Below are 15,057 nucleotides of genomic sequence, written 5' to 3'. Positions count from 1 at the left end.
AATATATGATTCGATGAATATGTATATTCAAAGAAATCGAGATGTAGGAAAATGTATTGATAACGAAGTTAATCTGTTACGAAACTCATAAGATGTTTCTTAATTTAAAAGAATTGTGACACTGTAAAATGTAAATAACTAATCTTCCGTGATAAAATTCAGTGAATTCCTGATGAGTCGTTGTTAATTTTATCGGAACAAAAATGAGGAGAGATATTTTGACTGAAATTATTCTTAAGCATAATGTAAACTACAATAGAAATGATAGTCGATCCATATGTAACAAGTAATAGTAGGCACATTTTATTTCTGCTAGAGGAAGGAAGTTCTTTTATTCCTATTAACCATCATTGCATTTCTTTTTCCTAAAATAAATTTTGCAGTTAGCGTGGAAATTTAATACACCTTTGCAAAAGAAAATGCTTTTGTATTAACAAAAACAAAATATGGATAATTAAAACAAATAAAATAATTAATAGATTCTATAATTGTATGATGTTTTCACCGAAAAATACTTACTGAGATGAAGCAAATAAATCATGGATTGAAAGCCAGCACGGCCTCATGCTTCTTGCTATTTCAAATAACAGGAACTTTTGATTTTTTACAGAAAAAGAATAGAATGAATTTTTATCTCGGTATAAATATAAAAGAAAAAGAAATATTAATTGTATGTTTTCGTATGGAACAATTTGTCATTATGACAATAAAATAACGCTTGAAATAAACTTTATTGATATTATCAACTAGATTAACACGTATATAGTAATATCGATTTTGGTTAATTAGTTATAGCCAATGAAAAGAAACAATTCCATATAATAATTAGAATTCTTCCAATTCTTCGAAAATTTCGATATTATGATTTATATGATTTGTCCGACATAAAAATTAATACATGCTATAATTATGGAATTAACAATATAACACCTCGCTACTATTATTTTGATCAAATTTTGAGGATCTTGGACAATGGTTGACATATTTTGAATTTGCAATAACCTCAATATAATACATTGTTAATTCTAGTTTAATTATCTAATAATACTTCCAAAAAAAAAAAAAACTAACACAATCGCGTACATTATTAAGCTTAATTAAAAATATGCATATTGTATCATTACCAAATATGATGGAAACGATAAACTAGCTATAATTAATACGACATAGATCGCTAACGTTTCATATATAAGCAAACTGTAATATAACGTCCGAAGATTTGAAACATAATTTGTTGTAATGGGTAATTAACATTTTCCGATGTATCAATGTAGTATCAAAAAACATTACAAATACACGGAGTTATTATTCCAGTAAAAGTGAGACTGAATATAACTACAAAATAAGGAAACAAAGAGAATATATATTAACATTGTTGTGTCCGTAGATATTTTCATATAACTTCACATGATTACGCACGAAACAACACGTGAATGTTCTCCTTTGTTTCGTGTACTATTCGACAATGGTTAATTAATCGACAAAAAAAAACTGCTAATAATTGTGTTTTAGATGAGTAAAAATTAACTTCGACTGGAGAAAGGAAAAACAAATGTTCTTCCTACTTAGTCAAATGTGTTTTAAAAAGGAAATCGCAAAAAAAAAGAGGAAAAAAATAGAAAAAAGGCGAAAAAAAGCTAAGCCACTGCAATGTAAATATAAACTGTTACGAAAATCATGCAAATAATGCTTTAATTATACAAAATACATAATACAGAAAACATGCTTTGGAGTGAATCAAGGGACGATTCTAATGTGATGCCTGTCGTAAAAGCTGATAAAACTAAAAAGCAAAAAATACGTTTACAGAAATCCTATAAAACAAATGGATTATTTGTATTTAAAACTATATAACACATAAATAGCTTACTTTGCTATTCAAATAAACAATTAATTTAATAGTAAGAGAAGTAATACGTGATCGTATTAAAATGCATAAAAAGTCGTGTTAATTCATGCAACAATTGCATTCAGTTGAAATATAAAAAAAAATTCGAAATGCAAATTCGAATTTCGACAATTCAAGAATGACGATAACAATAATAAATATATGATAAATTTACCTGATGAACGATTATTGTTTAAATGCAAAAAAAAAAGAAGTAAAATTTTCTGGATTTTTGGAAATACACCAATAATTATTCGAACAAATTTCTTTAAAATAAGAAAATGATTTTCGTAATAGCTATAGTATGTCAATGACATCATGAAATATTTGTTCTTCTCTGCTACGTAGTAAAAAGAACAAGACACAACAACGCATCATTACGCATTCTAAATAATTATCAATTCTAAACAGTAGTACAAATTGTAAAACACTGACATGAAGATAGTAGGATAATTATAGTATCAATAGAACGATAAATTAAAAATTTTCTATCCCCCTATAAAAATGGATATTATCGAACACATAGTAGTAAAAATATATTTCACGTAACTATAGAGATACATATATATTCACAAAAATTACAAGATGGTAGATATGCCTTCAATTTTTTAATTCTGAAGGATATGCGTAGTGGAGTATATTGATCGTAAACCTTCGTAGTCAGTTTTCGATCGTTGTGTAGGATGCACGATAAAAACAGCACGCAATGTGTTATGAGGTAATCGTCAGTGAAGTCAATCGATTTTATTCACGTCTAAACAACGTTTCTATGGAAAAAGAATACATCCAAGCGTGGAAAATAAAAATATTCGTTAGTTAATTTTAAAAATGTCCCAGGGATTATTTTGAAACTAATATATATTTACATATATATATATGAATATATATAAATGTATATATAATAAGACATACACAACGGATAAAATTTTTATAAAAAAATTTCTGCACGTAACTATTCAAAAGTTTCGCTATATTTAATTCCAGTGACTACAATTTTGTATTCTTAAAAGTAAAGAAATGGTCAAATAATAATCATAATAATAATTTACAGATTCATATTGGCCAAAATAAGATAAAGTTAATGTACACTGCGATATACCGATGCGAAAGAGAATGCTTTTTGGAATAACTAAAATAAAAGATTCTTTTTTAGGATAATGAGATTTAATATCTATGACTTATCTTCTTCTACTTACCCCAGCGAATGCTTTATGTGACATAACGAACATACCTCCGATTGAAAGCACGCATGGCTTCGACCATCTCAATATCAAAAATAACAATAATTTTTGAACTCTAATTGAAAGAATATAGAATGGTATTTTACACCTGCAATATAATATTTGATCTTTTATACAACACATAACTTAATAGTTTCTAGGTATAGACTAGTTATAAAAAGGTAGTTTTCTAATTAATGTTACGCATCATTTTAGTTACATTTGAAACAAGAGAAATAAATATTCCATATTATTCAATAAAAATCTCACAATTCATCGCGAGCTTCTACGCTATGATTAATAAGCGTCTGTCCAATATAAAAATTAACAAAAGTAACAAATATAGAGCATGCAATGTAGGAACTACATTCGATAATTTGGGTTATATTTTCCCTCACCGATGAAACTTGAAATATCTAAAAGCAAAGAAAAAATGTTTTAAATTCCCGTTATCAGATGACTTAAATAAATATAGACTGCAAAGAAATATATTAAATCTCTAGAATCCAGTTTCTTAAATTGTTCCATAATGTGGTGGAATTGCTAAATTAACAGTCAATTGATAACTAATTATATCTTTTCAATCTCGTATATTTTCATTAAAAAAGGAACGATTTACTTCTCAGTAAAAAAAAAAAATGATTATAATTGTATATAGAAAGCAATTTCAGAACGTTCCACCAAATTAATATACACGATTTAGTTATTTACATTAGTGTAATTTTACTTAAAAAGAATTTATAATAAAAATATTTAAGAGAATTAAAGTTAATAAGAAAAAACGGAATTTTAAACATGAATGTATTACAACATGTATTACACGAATGTATTACACGATAATGTAAAATATAATCATAACGATAGAGAAATTAAAATATTATCTAATTCTATCACCCCATTTATCATAAAGGATTTACATACAAAAAACTTACATACAAAAAATCCAATATAATGAAGAGCATAATAAAGAAAATTTCGATTAAGTAAATTCTCTTTGTACAGGAGTTGAGAAAATCAACGTATCTTAAACAAAGAAAATAATAAAAAATATGTATCTTAAATCACGTTTATACAGATGGATATTTCGATAAAATGAACGATTATTCCGAACTTACCCCATGATCCTTTCATGACGCTTTATTACGTCGACTATCCAATCAAAATCATTCCTAATTTGAATAAACTTCTGGCGTCCCTTAAAAGGATGGCCAATTTTGAATCTGCAATAAGTATATTATAAAATAACATTATAATACATAAGATAAGACTAAACGATTATTAGTTTAAATGATTATCTCCATACCTTATAACACTTAATTGACAACACGCGTGATTTATGAATACCAAATATGTTGAAAAACAAATAATTGCTACAGATATTGATATATAGATTTCTGTTGTTTGGTAAATAAGTAAACTGTAATATATCGGCCCAAGGTTTAAAACATTATTAATAGGAATAGGTAAAGTTAAATTAACATTTTCCAATGTACCAAATTGATATGAAAAAATACTTAAAAGGCAGGGAGTTATTGTTGCAAGAAAATACAGGTTGAAGATAACTACAAAAACAAATCATACATACAAAAATTTTTAATTGTATTATTAAGTATTCGGATATTGGTGTAGTATTTCACGTCCGTACCCACGATAGAAAACGAATATAGTTTACTCTCTTTAATATATTTTTCGATAATATCGAATTCATATTTATTAGACATATGCTCGTAATCAAGCTTAATATGAGAAAGAATTGCTTTCATCTAAAAGTAAATATTCTTGCTACTTATTTAAATCAATTCCCATCGATTGAAAAAAATATAATAAGTATAAAATAAATGATACGAACTTGTATGTATTTAAAGTAATAATTACTGTAAGTATAAAGAAAACATATAGCTGCGAACATATATTGCAGTACTTTGATAGTTGTTGCTAGAGGAACTTCTGAAATAGCGAGCTGATAAAACTGAAGTCAAAAAATCTTTATAATGTTTCATTATTGTTAATCTATGAGTTCTTATTCGCTCAACACACTGTAATTCTTAATCAAAGCACTTATACTTGACATTAATTTAAATGAATCCGCAACAAAAAAACCATGATTATAATAATTCTAATAGCCATAATTAGGTACACATTAATGAAAAATATATTTACTTGGTGTGCTATTCCTGGAAATAAATAAATAGTTATTATACACACTTGAAACAACAGATTTCTCGAATTTTGATAAGGTCTCAAACCCATAGTATATTGAAACAATTTGTTCGAAAAAAGAAAATGTTGCTCGAAGTAGGTAAGACCGCTTGCTACAGACATAGTAAATAATCTGACGAAAATTGCACCGAGGTAAACATCACACTTCCCACTTCTTCCTTATTGCGCATTCAAATTGACCTTCATTACAGTTTAAAAAACGATTTGGAAAACAATGGAAAGAAAATAGTGTAAATGTCGATCGAATCTGTAGCAACAATTCGCATAATATATTCCTCTCATACATTAACGTAGTATTGAACCCTTCCAGATACAAGTCAAATACATTGAAACATAAAAACAGATGTTGGTTCTCAGCAATTAAACGAGAGGAGTTGTGGTTGCTTCTTTTCATAATGAAAGACATGCGCAATGTGGTTTCTTGATCTGCAATCTCCTCAGTCGTCGTTAGACTGCGGAATAAGATACATGCTGAACCAGGCGTTACGAGGACATAGCCAGTGAAGTGAAATCGATATTATTGACAAGAGTAAAAGTGTGTCGTAAGTTATACGGAAATAAGAAAAATAATAATTTATTATTTCGACTATCTTATGGGACATTTTCATTGAAATCAAATATATGATTCGATGAATATGTATATTCAAAGAAATCGAGATGTAGGAAAATTTATTGATAACGAAGTTAATCTGTTACGAAACTCATAAGATGTTTCTTAATTTAAAAGAATTGTGACACTGTAAAATGTAAATAACTAATCTTCCGTGATAAAATTCAGTGAATTCCTGATGTGTCGTTGTTAATTTTATCGAAACAAAAATGAGGAGAGATATTTTGACTGAAATTATTCTTAAGCATAATGTAAACTTCAATAATAATGATAGTCGATCCATATGTAACAAGTAATGGTAGACACATTTTATTTCTGCGGGAGGAAAGAAGTTCTTTTATTCGTATTAACAATCATTGCATTTCTTTTTCCTAAAATAAATTTTGCAGTTAGCGTGCACTTTAATATACATTTACAAAAGAAAATACTTTTTGCATTAACAAAAATAAAATATCCTTAATTTAAATAACTAAAATAATTAATAGATTCTATAATTGTATGATGTTTTTTCCGGAAAATACTTACTGAGATGAGGCAAATAAATAATGGATTGAAAGCCTGCACGGTCTCATGCTTCTTGCTATTAGGAATAACGAGATCATTTGACTTTTTACAGAAATAGAATCGAATGAAGTTTTATCTCGGTATAAATATCTTTAAGTAAGCTATTTAAAAAAATTCTTCACAAAAATGAAAAGTTGGTGGATATGGCTTCAATTTCTTAATTCAGAAGTATATGCTTAGTGAAATATATTGATTGCAAACGTTCGCAGCCAGTTTTCGATCATTGTGTAGGATGCACGATAAAAACAGCACGCAGTGTGTTACGAGGTCAGTGAAGTCTATCGATTTTATTCATGTCAATATTAATCTCAACAACGTTTTTATAAAAAAAGGAAACATCAGCACGAGGAAAATAAAAATATTCGTTAGTTAAAAGTGTCTCAGCGATTATCTTGAAAACTGTCGATAAATGAATACATATAAAAGTATATATAATAAGCCATACATAACGGATAACAATTTTATAAAAAGAATTCTGCATGTAACTATTCAAAACTTTGGTTATATTTAATTCCAATTACTACAATTTTGTATTCTTAGAAATTAAAACATGTCCGAATAATGATGATAATAATACATCACAGATTTATATAAGTAAGGTCAAGTTAGTGTATATTGCGGTACACCGATGCAAAAGAAAATGCTTTGTACAATAACTAAAATAAAAAATTCTTCTTTAAGATAATAAGATTTAATACATATAATTTATTGTTTTTCACTTACCCCAGCGAATGCTTTATGCGACGATACGAATACATCTCCGATTGAAAGCACGCATGGCTTCGACCATCTCATTAACATAAATAACAACAATTTTTGAACTCTAATTGAAAGATTATAGAATGGTATTTTACACCTGCAATATAATATTTGATCTTTTATACAACACATAACTTAATAGCTTCTACGTATAGACTAGTTATAAAAAGGTAGTTTTCTAATTAATGTTACGCATCATTTTAGTTATATTTGAAACAAGAGAAATAAATATTCCATATTATTCAATAAAAATCTCACAATTCATCGCGAGCTTCTACGCTATGGTTAATAAGCGTCTGTCCAATATAAAAATTAACAAAAGTAACAAATATAGAGCATGCAATGTAGGAACTACATTCGATAATTTGGGTTATATTTTCCCTCACCGATGAAACTTGAAATATCTAAAAGCAAAGAAAAAATGTTTTAAATTCCCGTTATCAGATGACTTAAATAAATATAGACTGCAAAGAAATGTATTAAATCTCTAGAATCGAGATTCTTAATTTGTTCCATAATGTGATGGAATTGCTAAATTAATAGTCAATTGTTAACTAATCATTTCTTTTCTACCTTATATATTTTCATTAAAAAAGAAACGATTTATTTCTCTGGGAAAAAAAATTGATTATAATTGTATGTAGAGAACAATTTCAGAACGTTCCACCAAATTAATATATACGATATAGTTATTTTCATAAGAGTAATTTTGTCTAAAAAGAAATTGTAATAAAAATATTTCAGAGAATTCAAGTTAATAAGAAAAATCGGAATTTTGAACATGTCTCAGGAGACATAAATTACTACAAAATTATTCAATGATGTAGAATATAATCGTAATGATAGAAAATTTAAAATATTTTCTAATTCCATACACCCCACTTATAGTAAATGAATTACTTACAAACAAGAAATCCAATATAATGAAGAGCATAATAAAGGAAATTTCGATTAAGTAAATTCTCTTTGAACTACAATTGAGGAAATCAACATATCTTAAACAAAGAAAATAATAAAAAATATGTATTTTAAATCACGTTCATTCAGATAGATATTCTGATAAAACGAACGATTATTCCGAACTTACTCCATGATCCTTTCATGATGCTTTATTACGTCGACTATCCAATTGTATTCATTCCAAATTTGGTTAAATTTCTGAGATTCTCGAAAAGGATGGCCAATTTTCAATCTGCAATGAGTATTTTGTAAAATGATATTATAATACATAAGATAAAACTAAACGTTTCTTAGTCATCTGCATACCTTACAACGCTTAATTGACAACACGCATGATTTACGAATACCAAATACGTTGAAAAACATATGATTGCTAAAGTTATTGATATATAGATTTCTATTGCTTGATAAATAAGCAAAGTATAATATATCGGCCCAGGATTTAAAACATAATTAATAGGAATGGGTAAAGTTAAATTAACATTTTTCAATGTACTGGGTTGATATGATACAACATTTAAGAAACAGGGTGTTATTGTTGCAAGAAAATAGATGTTAAAGATAACTACAAAAAAAACATATATACAAAAATTTAATTGTAGTATTGCGTATTCGGACTTCCGTGTAGCATTCCACATCCATACCAATGATTGAAAACGTATATAGTTTGCTCTCTTTAATATATCTTTCCGTAATATCGAAATCATATTTACTAGACATATGCTCATAATCAAACTTAATATGAGAAACAATTGCTTTCATCTGAAAGTAAATTTTCTTTCTTCTTATATATATCAGTTCCTATTTATTGACAAAAAATAAAAAGTTAAAAAAAAATGGTACGAACTTGTACGTATTTTAAGTAATAATTACTGTAAGTATACAGAAAACATATAGCTGCGAACACATACTGCAGCACTTTGATAGTTGTCACTAGAGGGACTTTTGAAAAGGCGAGCTGATAAAACTAAAATCAAAAAACCTTTATAATGTTTCATTATTGTTATTCTACGAGTTCCTTCAAAAAAAGATTATTTATAGATGACTATACCATCTACGTTTAACGCAAAATATTTATCCACACACTAATTATTTAATTTTATTCGCTCAACGCACTGTAATTTTGATTCAAATCACTTATATTAGAAATTAATTTGAATCAACTCACAAAACAATAATAATAAATACAATAATTCTGATAGGCATAATCATGTAATTATTAAAGAAAAATAAATTTACTTGGTGTGCTATCATTGGAAATCCATAAAGAACAACTGAACATACTTGAACAAAGAGATCATTTGAACTTTGATAAGGTCTCAAACCCATAGCATATTGAAACAATTTGTTCGAAAAAAAAAATGTTGCTCGAAGTAGGTAAGACCGCTCGCTACAGACATAACGAATAATCTGACGAAAATTGCACCGAGGTAAACAACACACTTCACGCTTCTTCCTTATTGCGCATTCAAATTGACCTTCATTACAATTTAAAAAACGATTTAGAAAACAATGGAAAGAAAATAGTGTAAATGTCGATCGAATCTATTGCAACAATTCGCATAATATATTCCTCTCATACATTAACGTAGTATTGAACCTATCCAGATACAAGTCAATTACATCGAAATATAAAAACAAATGGTGGTTCTCAGCAATTAAACGAAAGGAGTTGTGGTTGCTTCTTTTCATAATGAAAGACATGCGCAGTGTGGTTTGTTGATCTGCAATCTTCTCAGTCGTCGTTAGACCGCGGAATAAGATACATGCTAAACCAGGCGTTACGAAGAAATAATCAGTGAAGTGAAATCGATGTTATTGACAAGAGTAAAAGTGTGTCGTAAATTATACGGAAATAAGAAAAATAATAATTTATTATTTCGTCTACCTTATGGGACATTTTCATTGAAATCAAATATATGATTCGATGAATATGTATATTCAAAGCAATTGAGATGTAGGAAAATTTGTTGATAATGAAGTTAATCTGTTACGAAACTGATAAGATGTTTCTTAATGTAAAAGAATTATGCCAATGTAAAATATGAATGACTAATCATTGGTGATAAAATTCAGTGAATCCTTGAAGTATCGTTGTTAATTTTATCGGAACAAAAATGAGGAGAGATATTTTGACTGAAATTGTTGGTAAGCATAATGTAAACTACAATAGAAATGATAGTCGATCCATATGTAACAAGTAATAGTAGGCACATTTTATTTCTGCTAGAGGAAGGAAGTTCTTTTATTACTATTAACCATCATTGCATTTCCTTTTCCTAAAATAAATTTTGCAGTTAGCGTGCACTTTAATACACATTTACAAAAGAATATACTTTTTGCATTAACGAAAATAAAATATCGTAAATTAAAATAACTAAAATAATTAATAGATTCTATAATTGTATGATGTTTTTTCCGGAAAATACTTACTGAGATGAGGCAAATAAATCATAGATTGAAAGCCTGCACGGTCTCATGATTCTTGCTATTACGAATAACGAGACCTTTTGACGTTTTACAGAAATACAATAGAATGAATTTTTATCAAAGTATAAATATCTTTAAGTAAGCTATTTACAAAAATTCTTCACAAAAATTAAAACATGATGGATATGTCTCTAATTTTGTAATTCTGAAGGATATGCTTAGTGGAGTATATTGATCGCAAACCTTCGCAGCCAGTTTTCGTTCGTTGTGTAGGGTGCACGACAAAAACAGCATGCAGTGTGTTACGAGGTAACCGTCAGTGAAGTAATCGATTTTATTCACGTCAATATTAATCTAAACAACGTTTCTATAAAAAAGGAAACATCAGCACGAGAAAAATAAAAATATTCGTTAGTTAATTTTAAAAGTGTCTCAGCGATTATCTTCAAAACTGTCGATAAATGAATATATATAAGAATATATATAAGAATATATATAATAAGCCATGCATAATGGATAACAATTTTATAAAGAAAATTTTGCGTGTAACTATTCAAAACTTTGGTTATATTTAATTCCAATTACTACAATTTTGTATTCTTAAAATTAAAAAATGGTCAAATAATGATGATAATAATACATCACAGATATATATAAGTAAGGTAATGTTAATGTATATTGCGGTACACCGATGCGAAAGAGAATGCTTTTTGCAATAACTAAAATAAAAGATTCTTCTTTAAGATAAGGAGATTTAATATCTATAATATATCTTTTTCCGCTTACCACAACGAATGCTTCATGCGACGATACGAATATATCTCCGATTGAAAGCACGCATGGCTTCGACCATCTCATTAACATAAATAATAACAATTTTTGAACTCTAATTGAAAGATTATAGAATGGTATTTTACACCTGCAATATAATATTTGATCTTTTATACAACACATAACTTAGTAGCTTCTACGTATAGACTAGTTATAAAAAGATAGTTTTCTAATTAATATTACGTATCACTTTAGGTACACTTAAAACAAGAGAAATAAATATTCCATATTATTCAATAAAAATCTCACAATTCATCACGTGCTTCTACGCTATGGTTTATAAGCGTCTGTCCAACATAAAAATTAACAAATGTAACAAATATAGAGCATGCAATATAGGAACTACATTCGATAATTTGGATTATGTTTTCCCTCACCGATGAAACTTGAAATATCTAAAAGCAAAGAAAAAATAATTTAAATTCCCTTTTTCAAATGACTTAAATAAATATACACTGCAAGGAAATATATTAAATCTCTATAATCCAGTTTCTTAATTTGTTCCATAATGTGATTAAATTGCAAAATTAACAGTCAATTGTTAACTAATCATTTCTTTTCTATCTCATATGTTTTCATTAAAAAAGAAACGATTTATTTCTCAGTGAAAAAGAAATGATTATAATTGTATGTAGAAAACAATTTCAGAACGTTCCACCAAATTAATATATACGATATAGTTATTTTCATTAGAGTAATTTTATCTAAGAAGAAATAATAAAAATATTTAAGAGGATTCAAATTAATAAGAAAAATCGGAATTTTGAACATGTCTCAGCAGACATAAATTACTACAAAATTACTCAAATATGTAGAATATAATCATAATGATAGAAAATTTAAAATATTTTCTAATTCTATACACCCCACTTATAGTTAATGAATTACTTACAAACAAGAAATCCAATATTATGAAGAGCATAATGAAGAAAATTTCGAATAAGTAAACTCTCTTTGAAACAGTGTTGAGTAACGTAATATATCTTAAATAAGAATAAAAAAATAAGAAACATGTATTATACATCACATTGATTAAGATGAACAGTTCAATAAAATAGACGATAATTGTGAATTTACCTCAAGATCCTTTCATGACACTGTATTACGTCCACGATCCAATCGAATTCATCCATAATTTGTTTAAATTTCTGTGGTTTTACAAAAGGATGTCCAATTTTCAATCTGCAATAAATATATTGTAAAATGACATTATAATACATGAGATAAAACTAAACGTTTCTTAGTCATCTACATACCTTATAACGCTTAATTGACAACACGCGTGATTTATGAATACCAAATACGTTGAAAAACATATAATTGCTATAGATATTGACATATAAATTCCTGTTGCTTGGTAAATAAGTAAACTGTAATATATCGGTCCAAGGTTTAAAACATAATTTATAGGAATGGGTAAAGATAAATTAACATTTGCCAATGTACCAAATTGATATGAAAAAATACTTAAAAAGCAGGGAGTTATTGTTGCAAGAAAATACAGGTTGAAGACAACTACAAAAAAACATAAATACAAAAATTTAATTGTAGTAGTGTGTATTCCAATTTTCGTGTAGTATTTTATGCCCGTACCTAGGATAGAAAACGTATATAATTTACTCTCTTTAGTATATTTTTCCGTAATATCGAATTCATATTTATTAGACATATGCTCGTAATCAAACTTAATATGAGAAATAATTGATTTCATCTGAAAGTAAATTTTATTTCTACTTATTTAAATCAATTTCCATCCATTGAAAAAAATATAATAAGTTTAAAATAAATAACACGAACTTGTAGGTAGTTAGAGTAATAATTACTGTAAGTATAGAAAAAGCATATAGCTGCGAACATATACTGCAGTACTTTGATAGTTGTTGCTAGAGGGACTACAGAAATGGCGAGCTGATAAAACTAAAGTCAAAAAATCTTTATAATGTTTCATTATTGTTATTCTACGAGTTCCTTTAATAAAAGATTATTTATAGAAGATTATACACCATCCATGTTTAATGCAAAATTTTTATTCACACACTGATCATTTAATTTTATTTACTCAACGCACTGTAATTTTGATTCAGATCACTTATACTAGAAATTAATTTGAATAAACTCACAAAACAATAATAATAAATACAATAATTATAATAGGAATAATCATGTAATTATTGAAGAAAAGTACATTTACTTGGTGTGCTATTATTGGAAATCCATAAAGACCAGCTGAACATACTTGAACCAAAAGATCATTCGAACTTTGATAAGGTCTCAAACCCATAGTACATTGAAAAAATTTATTCGAAAAAAGGAAATGTTGCTCGAAATAGGTAAGACCACTCGCTGCAGACATAATGAACAATCTGACACAAATTGCACCGAGGAAAACACCACACTTCATACTTCTTCCTTATTGCGCATTCAAATTGACCATCATTACAGTTTAAAGAACGATTTGAAAAACAATGAAAAGGAAATAGTGTAAATGTCGATCGAATCTATAGCAACAATTCGCATAATATATTCCTCTCATACATTAACGTAGTATTGAACCCTTCCAGATACAAGTCAAGTACATCGAAACATAAAAACAGATGGTGGTTCTCAGCAATTAAACGAAAGGAGTTGTGGTTGCTTCTTTTCCTAATGAAAGACATGCGCACTGTGGTTTGTTGATCCGCAATCTTCTCAGTCGTCGTTAGACCGCGGAATAAGATACATGCTAAACCAGGCGTTACGAAGAAATAGTCAGTGAAGTGAAATCGATATTATTGACAAGAGTAAAAGTGTGTCGTAAATTATACGGAAATAGGAAAAATAATAATTTATTATTTCGTCTACCTTATGGGACACTTTCATTGAAATCAAATATATGATTCGATGAATATGTATATTCAAAGCAATTGATATGTAGGAAAATTTGTTGATAACGAAGTTAATCTGTTACGAAACTGGTAAGATGTTTCTTAATGTAAAAGAATTATGCCAATGTAAAATATGAATGACTAATCATTGGTGATAAAATTCAGTGAATCCTTGAAGTGTCGTTGTTAATTTTATCGGAACAAAAATGAGGAGAGATATTTTGACTGAAATTGTTGGTAAGCATAATGTAAACTACAATAGAAATGATAGTCGATCCATATGTAACAAGTAATAGTAGGCACATTTTATTTCTGCTAGAGGAAGGAAGTTCTTTTATTCCTATTAACCATCATTGCATTTCCTTTTTCTAAAATAAATTTTGCAGTTAGCGTGCACTTTAATACACATTTACAAAAGAATATACTTTTTGCATTAACAAAAATAAAATATCGTAAATTAAAATAACTAAAATAATTAATAGATTCTATAATTGTATGATGTTTTCACCGGAAAATACTTACTGAGATGAGGCAAATAAATCATAGATTGAAAGCCTGCACGGTCTCATGCTTCTTGCTATTACAAATAACGAGACCTTTTGACTTTTTACAGAAATACAATAGAATGAAATTTTATCTCGGTATAAATATCTTTAAGTAAGCTATTTACAAAAATTCTTCACAAAAATTAAAAGATGATGGATATGTCTC

At 27.6% G+C, this 15,057-nt stretch overlaps 3 protein-coding genes across 13 annotated transcripts; all 3 read right to left on the bottom strand.

Annotated features, from left to right (window-relative positions):
• Positions 1-2,520: 2,520 nt before the first annotated feature.
• LOC124953539 lies at positions 2,521-5,358 on the bottom strand. The gene is made up of 10 exons (XM_047505064.1): positions 5,269-5,358; positions 5,146-5,224; positions 4,984-5,055; positions 4,412-4,670; positions 4,224-4,328; positions 4,041-4,131; positions 3,507-3,524; positions 3,379-3,416; positions 3,085-3,217; positions 2,521-2,655 (listed from the first exon to the last, which is right to left on the bottom strand). The coding sequence occupies exons 1-10, from the start codon at positions 5,356-5,358 to the stop codon at positions 2,623-2,625; spliced, it is 918 nt and encodes a 305-aa protein (XP_047361020.1). The 3' UTR covers positions 2,521-2,622.
• An 875-nt stretch (positions 5,359-6,233) lies between these two features.
• LOC124953453 lies at positions 6,234-9,598 on the bottom strand. Of its 3 annotated transcripts, XM_047504863.1 has the most exons (9): positions 9,506-9,598; positions 9,069-9,188; positions 8,808-8,983; positions 8,349-8,453; positions 8,166-8,256; positions 7,520-7,665; positions 7,226-7,358; positions 6,464-6,518; positions 6,234-6,309 (listed from the first exon to the last, which is right to left on the bottom strand). In XM_047504863.1, the coding sequence occupies exons 1-8, from the start codon at positions 9,548-9,550 to the stop codon at positions 6,507-6,509; spliced, it is 828 nt and encodes a 275-aa protein (XP_047360819.1). In that variant the 5' UTR covers positions 9,551-9,598; the 3' UTR covers positions 6,234-6,309; positions 6,464-6,506. The 3 variants fall into 3 exon arrangements, with proteins under 3 accessions (XP_047360819.1, XP_047360818.1, XP_047360816.1); XM_047504862.1 differs by having other exon boundaries at positions 6,239-6,518; XM_047504860.1 differs by lacking the exons at positions 6,234-6,309; positions 6,464-6,518 and adding an exon at positions 7,055-7,158.
• A 1,606-nt stretch (positions 9,599-11,204) lies between these two features.
• Positions 11,205-13,975, bottom strand: LOC124953449. Of its 9 annotated transcripts, none has more exons than XM_047504845.1 (8): positions 13,668-13,975; positions 13,280-13,399; positions 12,739-13,193; positions 12,560-12,664; positions 12,375-12,465; positions 11,732-11,877; positions 11,438-11,570; positions 11,205-11,370 (listed from the first exon to the last, which is right to left on the bottom strand). In XM_047504845.1, exons 1-8 carry the CDS (start codon positions 13,881-13,883, stop codon positions 11,320-11,322), a joined length of 1,317 nt encoding a protein of 438 aa, XP_047360801.1. In that variant the 5' UTR covers positions 13,884-13,975; the 3' UTR covers positions 11,205-11,319. The 9 variants fall into 9 exon arrangements, with proteins under 9 accessions (XP_047360801.1, XP_047360799.1, XP_047360800.1 ...); XM_047504843.1 differs by having other exon boundaries at positions 11,205-11,570; positions 11,732-11,769; positions 11,860-11,877; XM_047504844.1 differs by having other exon boundaries at positions 11,205-11,570; positions 12,739-12,835; positions 12,929-13,193.
• Between the last annotated feature and the right edge of the window lie 1,082 nt (positions 13,976-15,057).

The sequence above is a fragment of the Vespa velutina genome, chromosome 12 (assembly GCF_912470025.1).
Source record: "Vespa velutina chromosome 12, iVesVel2.1, whole genome shotgun sequence".
Classification (NCBI taxonomy): domain Eukaryota; kingdom Metazoa; phylum Arthropoda; class Insecta; order Hymenoptera; family Vespidae; genus Vespa; species Vespa velutina.
This window is presented reverse-complemented; position numbering and strand designations above follow the sequence as displayed.

What these genes read in the sequence shown, in the direction of transcription:
- LOC124953539 (XM_047505064.1), bottom strand. Translation starts at nt 5,358, where the DNA reads ATGGGTTTGAGACCTTATCAAAATTCGAGAAATCTGTTGTTTCAAGTG. An exon ending in GTAGAAGCTCGCGATGAATT is followed by an intron (nt 3,218 to 3,378) that starts GTGAGATTTTTA and finishes ATTATATTGCAG; the next exon opens with GTGTAAAATACCATTCTATA. An exon ending in CACATAAAGCATTCGCTGGG is followed by an intron (nt 2,656 to 3,084) that starts GTAAGTAGAAGA and finishes CTTTTTCCATAG; the next exon opens with AAACGTTGTTTAGACGTGAA.
- LOC124953453 (XM_047504860.1), bottom strand. Translation starts at nt 9,550, where the DNA reads ATGGGTTTGAGACCTTATCAAAGTTCAAATGATCTCTTTGTTCAA. An exon ending in CATCATGAAAGGATCATGGA is followed by an intron (nt 8,257 to 8,348) that starts GTAAGTTCGGAA and finishes TCTTTGTTTAAG; the next exon opens with ATATGTTGATTTCCTCAATT. An exon ending in GTAGAAGCTCGCGATGAATT is followed by an intron (nt 7,359 to 7,519) that starts GTGAGATTTTTA and finishes ATTATATTGCAG; the next exon opens with GTGTAAAATACCATTCTATA.
- LOC124953449 (XM_047504839.1), bottom strand. Translation starts at nt 13,883, where the DNA reads ATGAAGTGTGGTGTTTTCCTCGGTGCAATTTGTGTCAGATTGTTCATT. An exon ending in ATTACTCTAACTACCTACAA is followed by an intron (nt 13,194 to 13,279) that starts GTTCGTGTTATT and finishes ATTTACTTTCAG; the next exon opens with ATGAAATCAATTATTTCTCA. An exon ending in GTAGAAGCACGTGATGAATT is followed by an intron (nt 11,571 to 11,731) that starts GTGAGATTTTTA and finishes ATTATATTGCAG; the next exon opens with GTGTAAAATACCATTCTATA.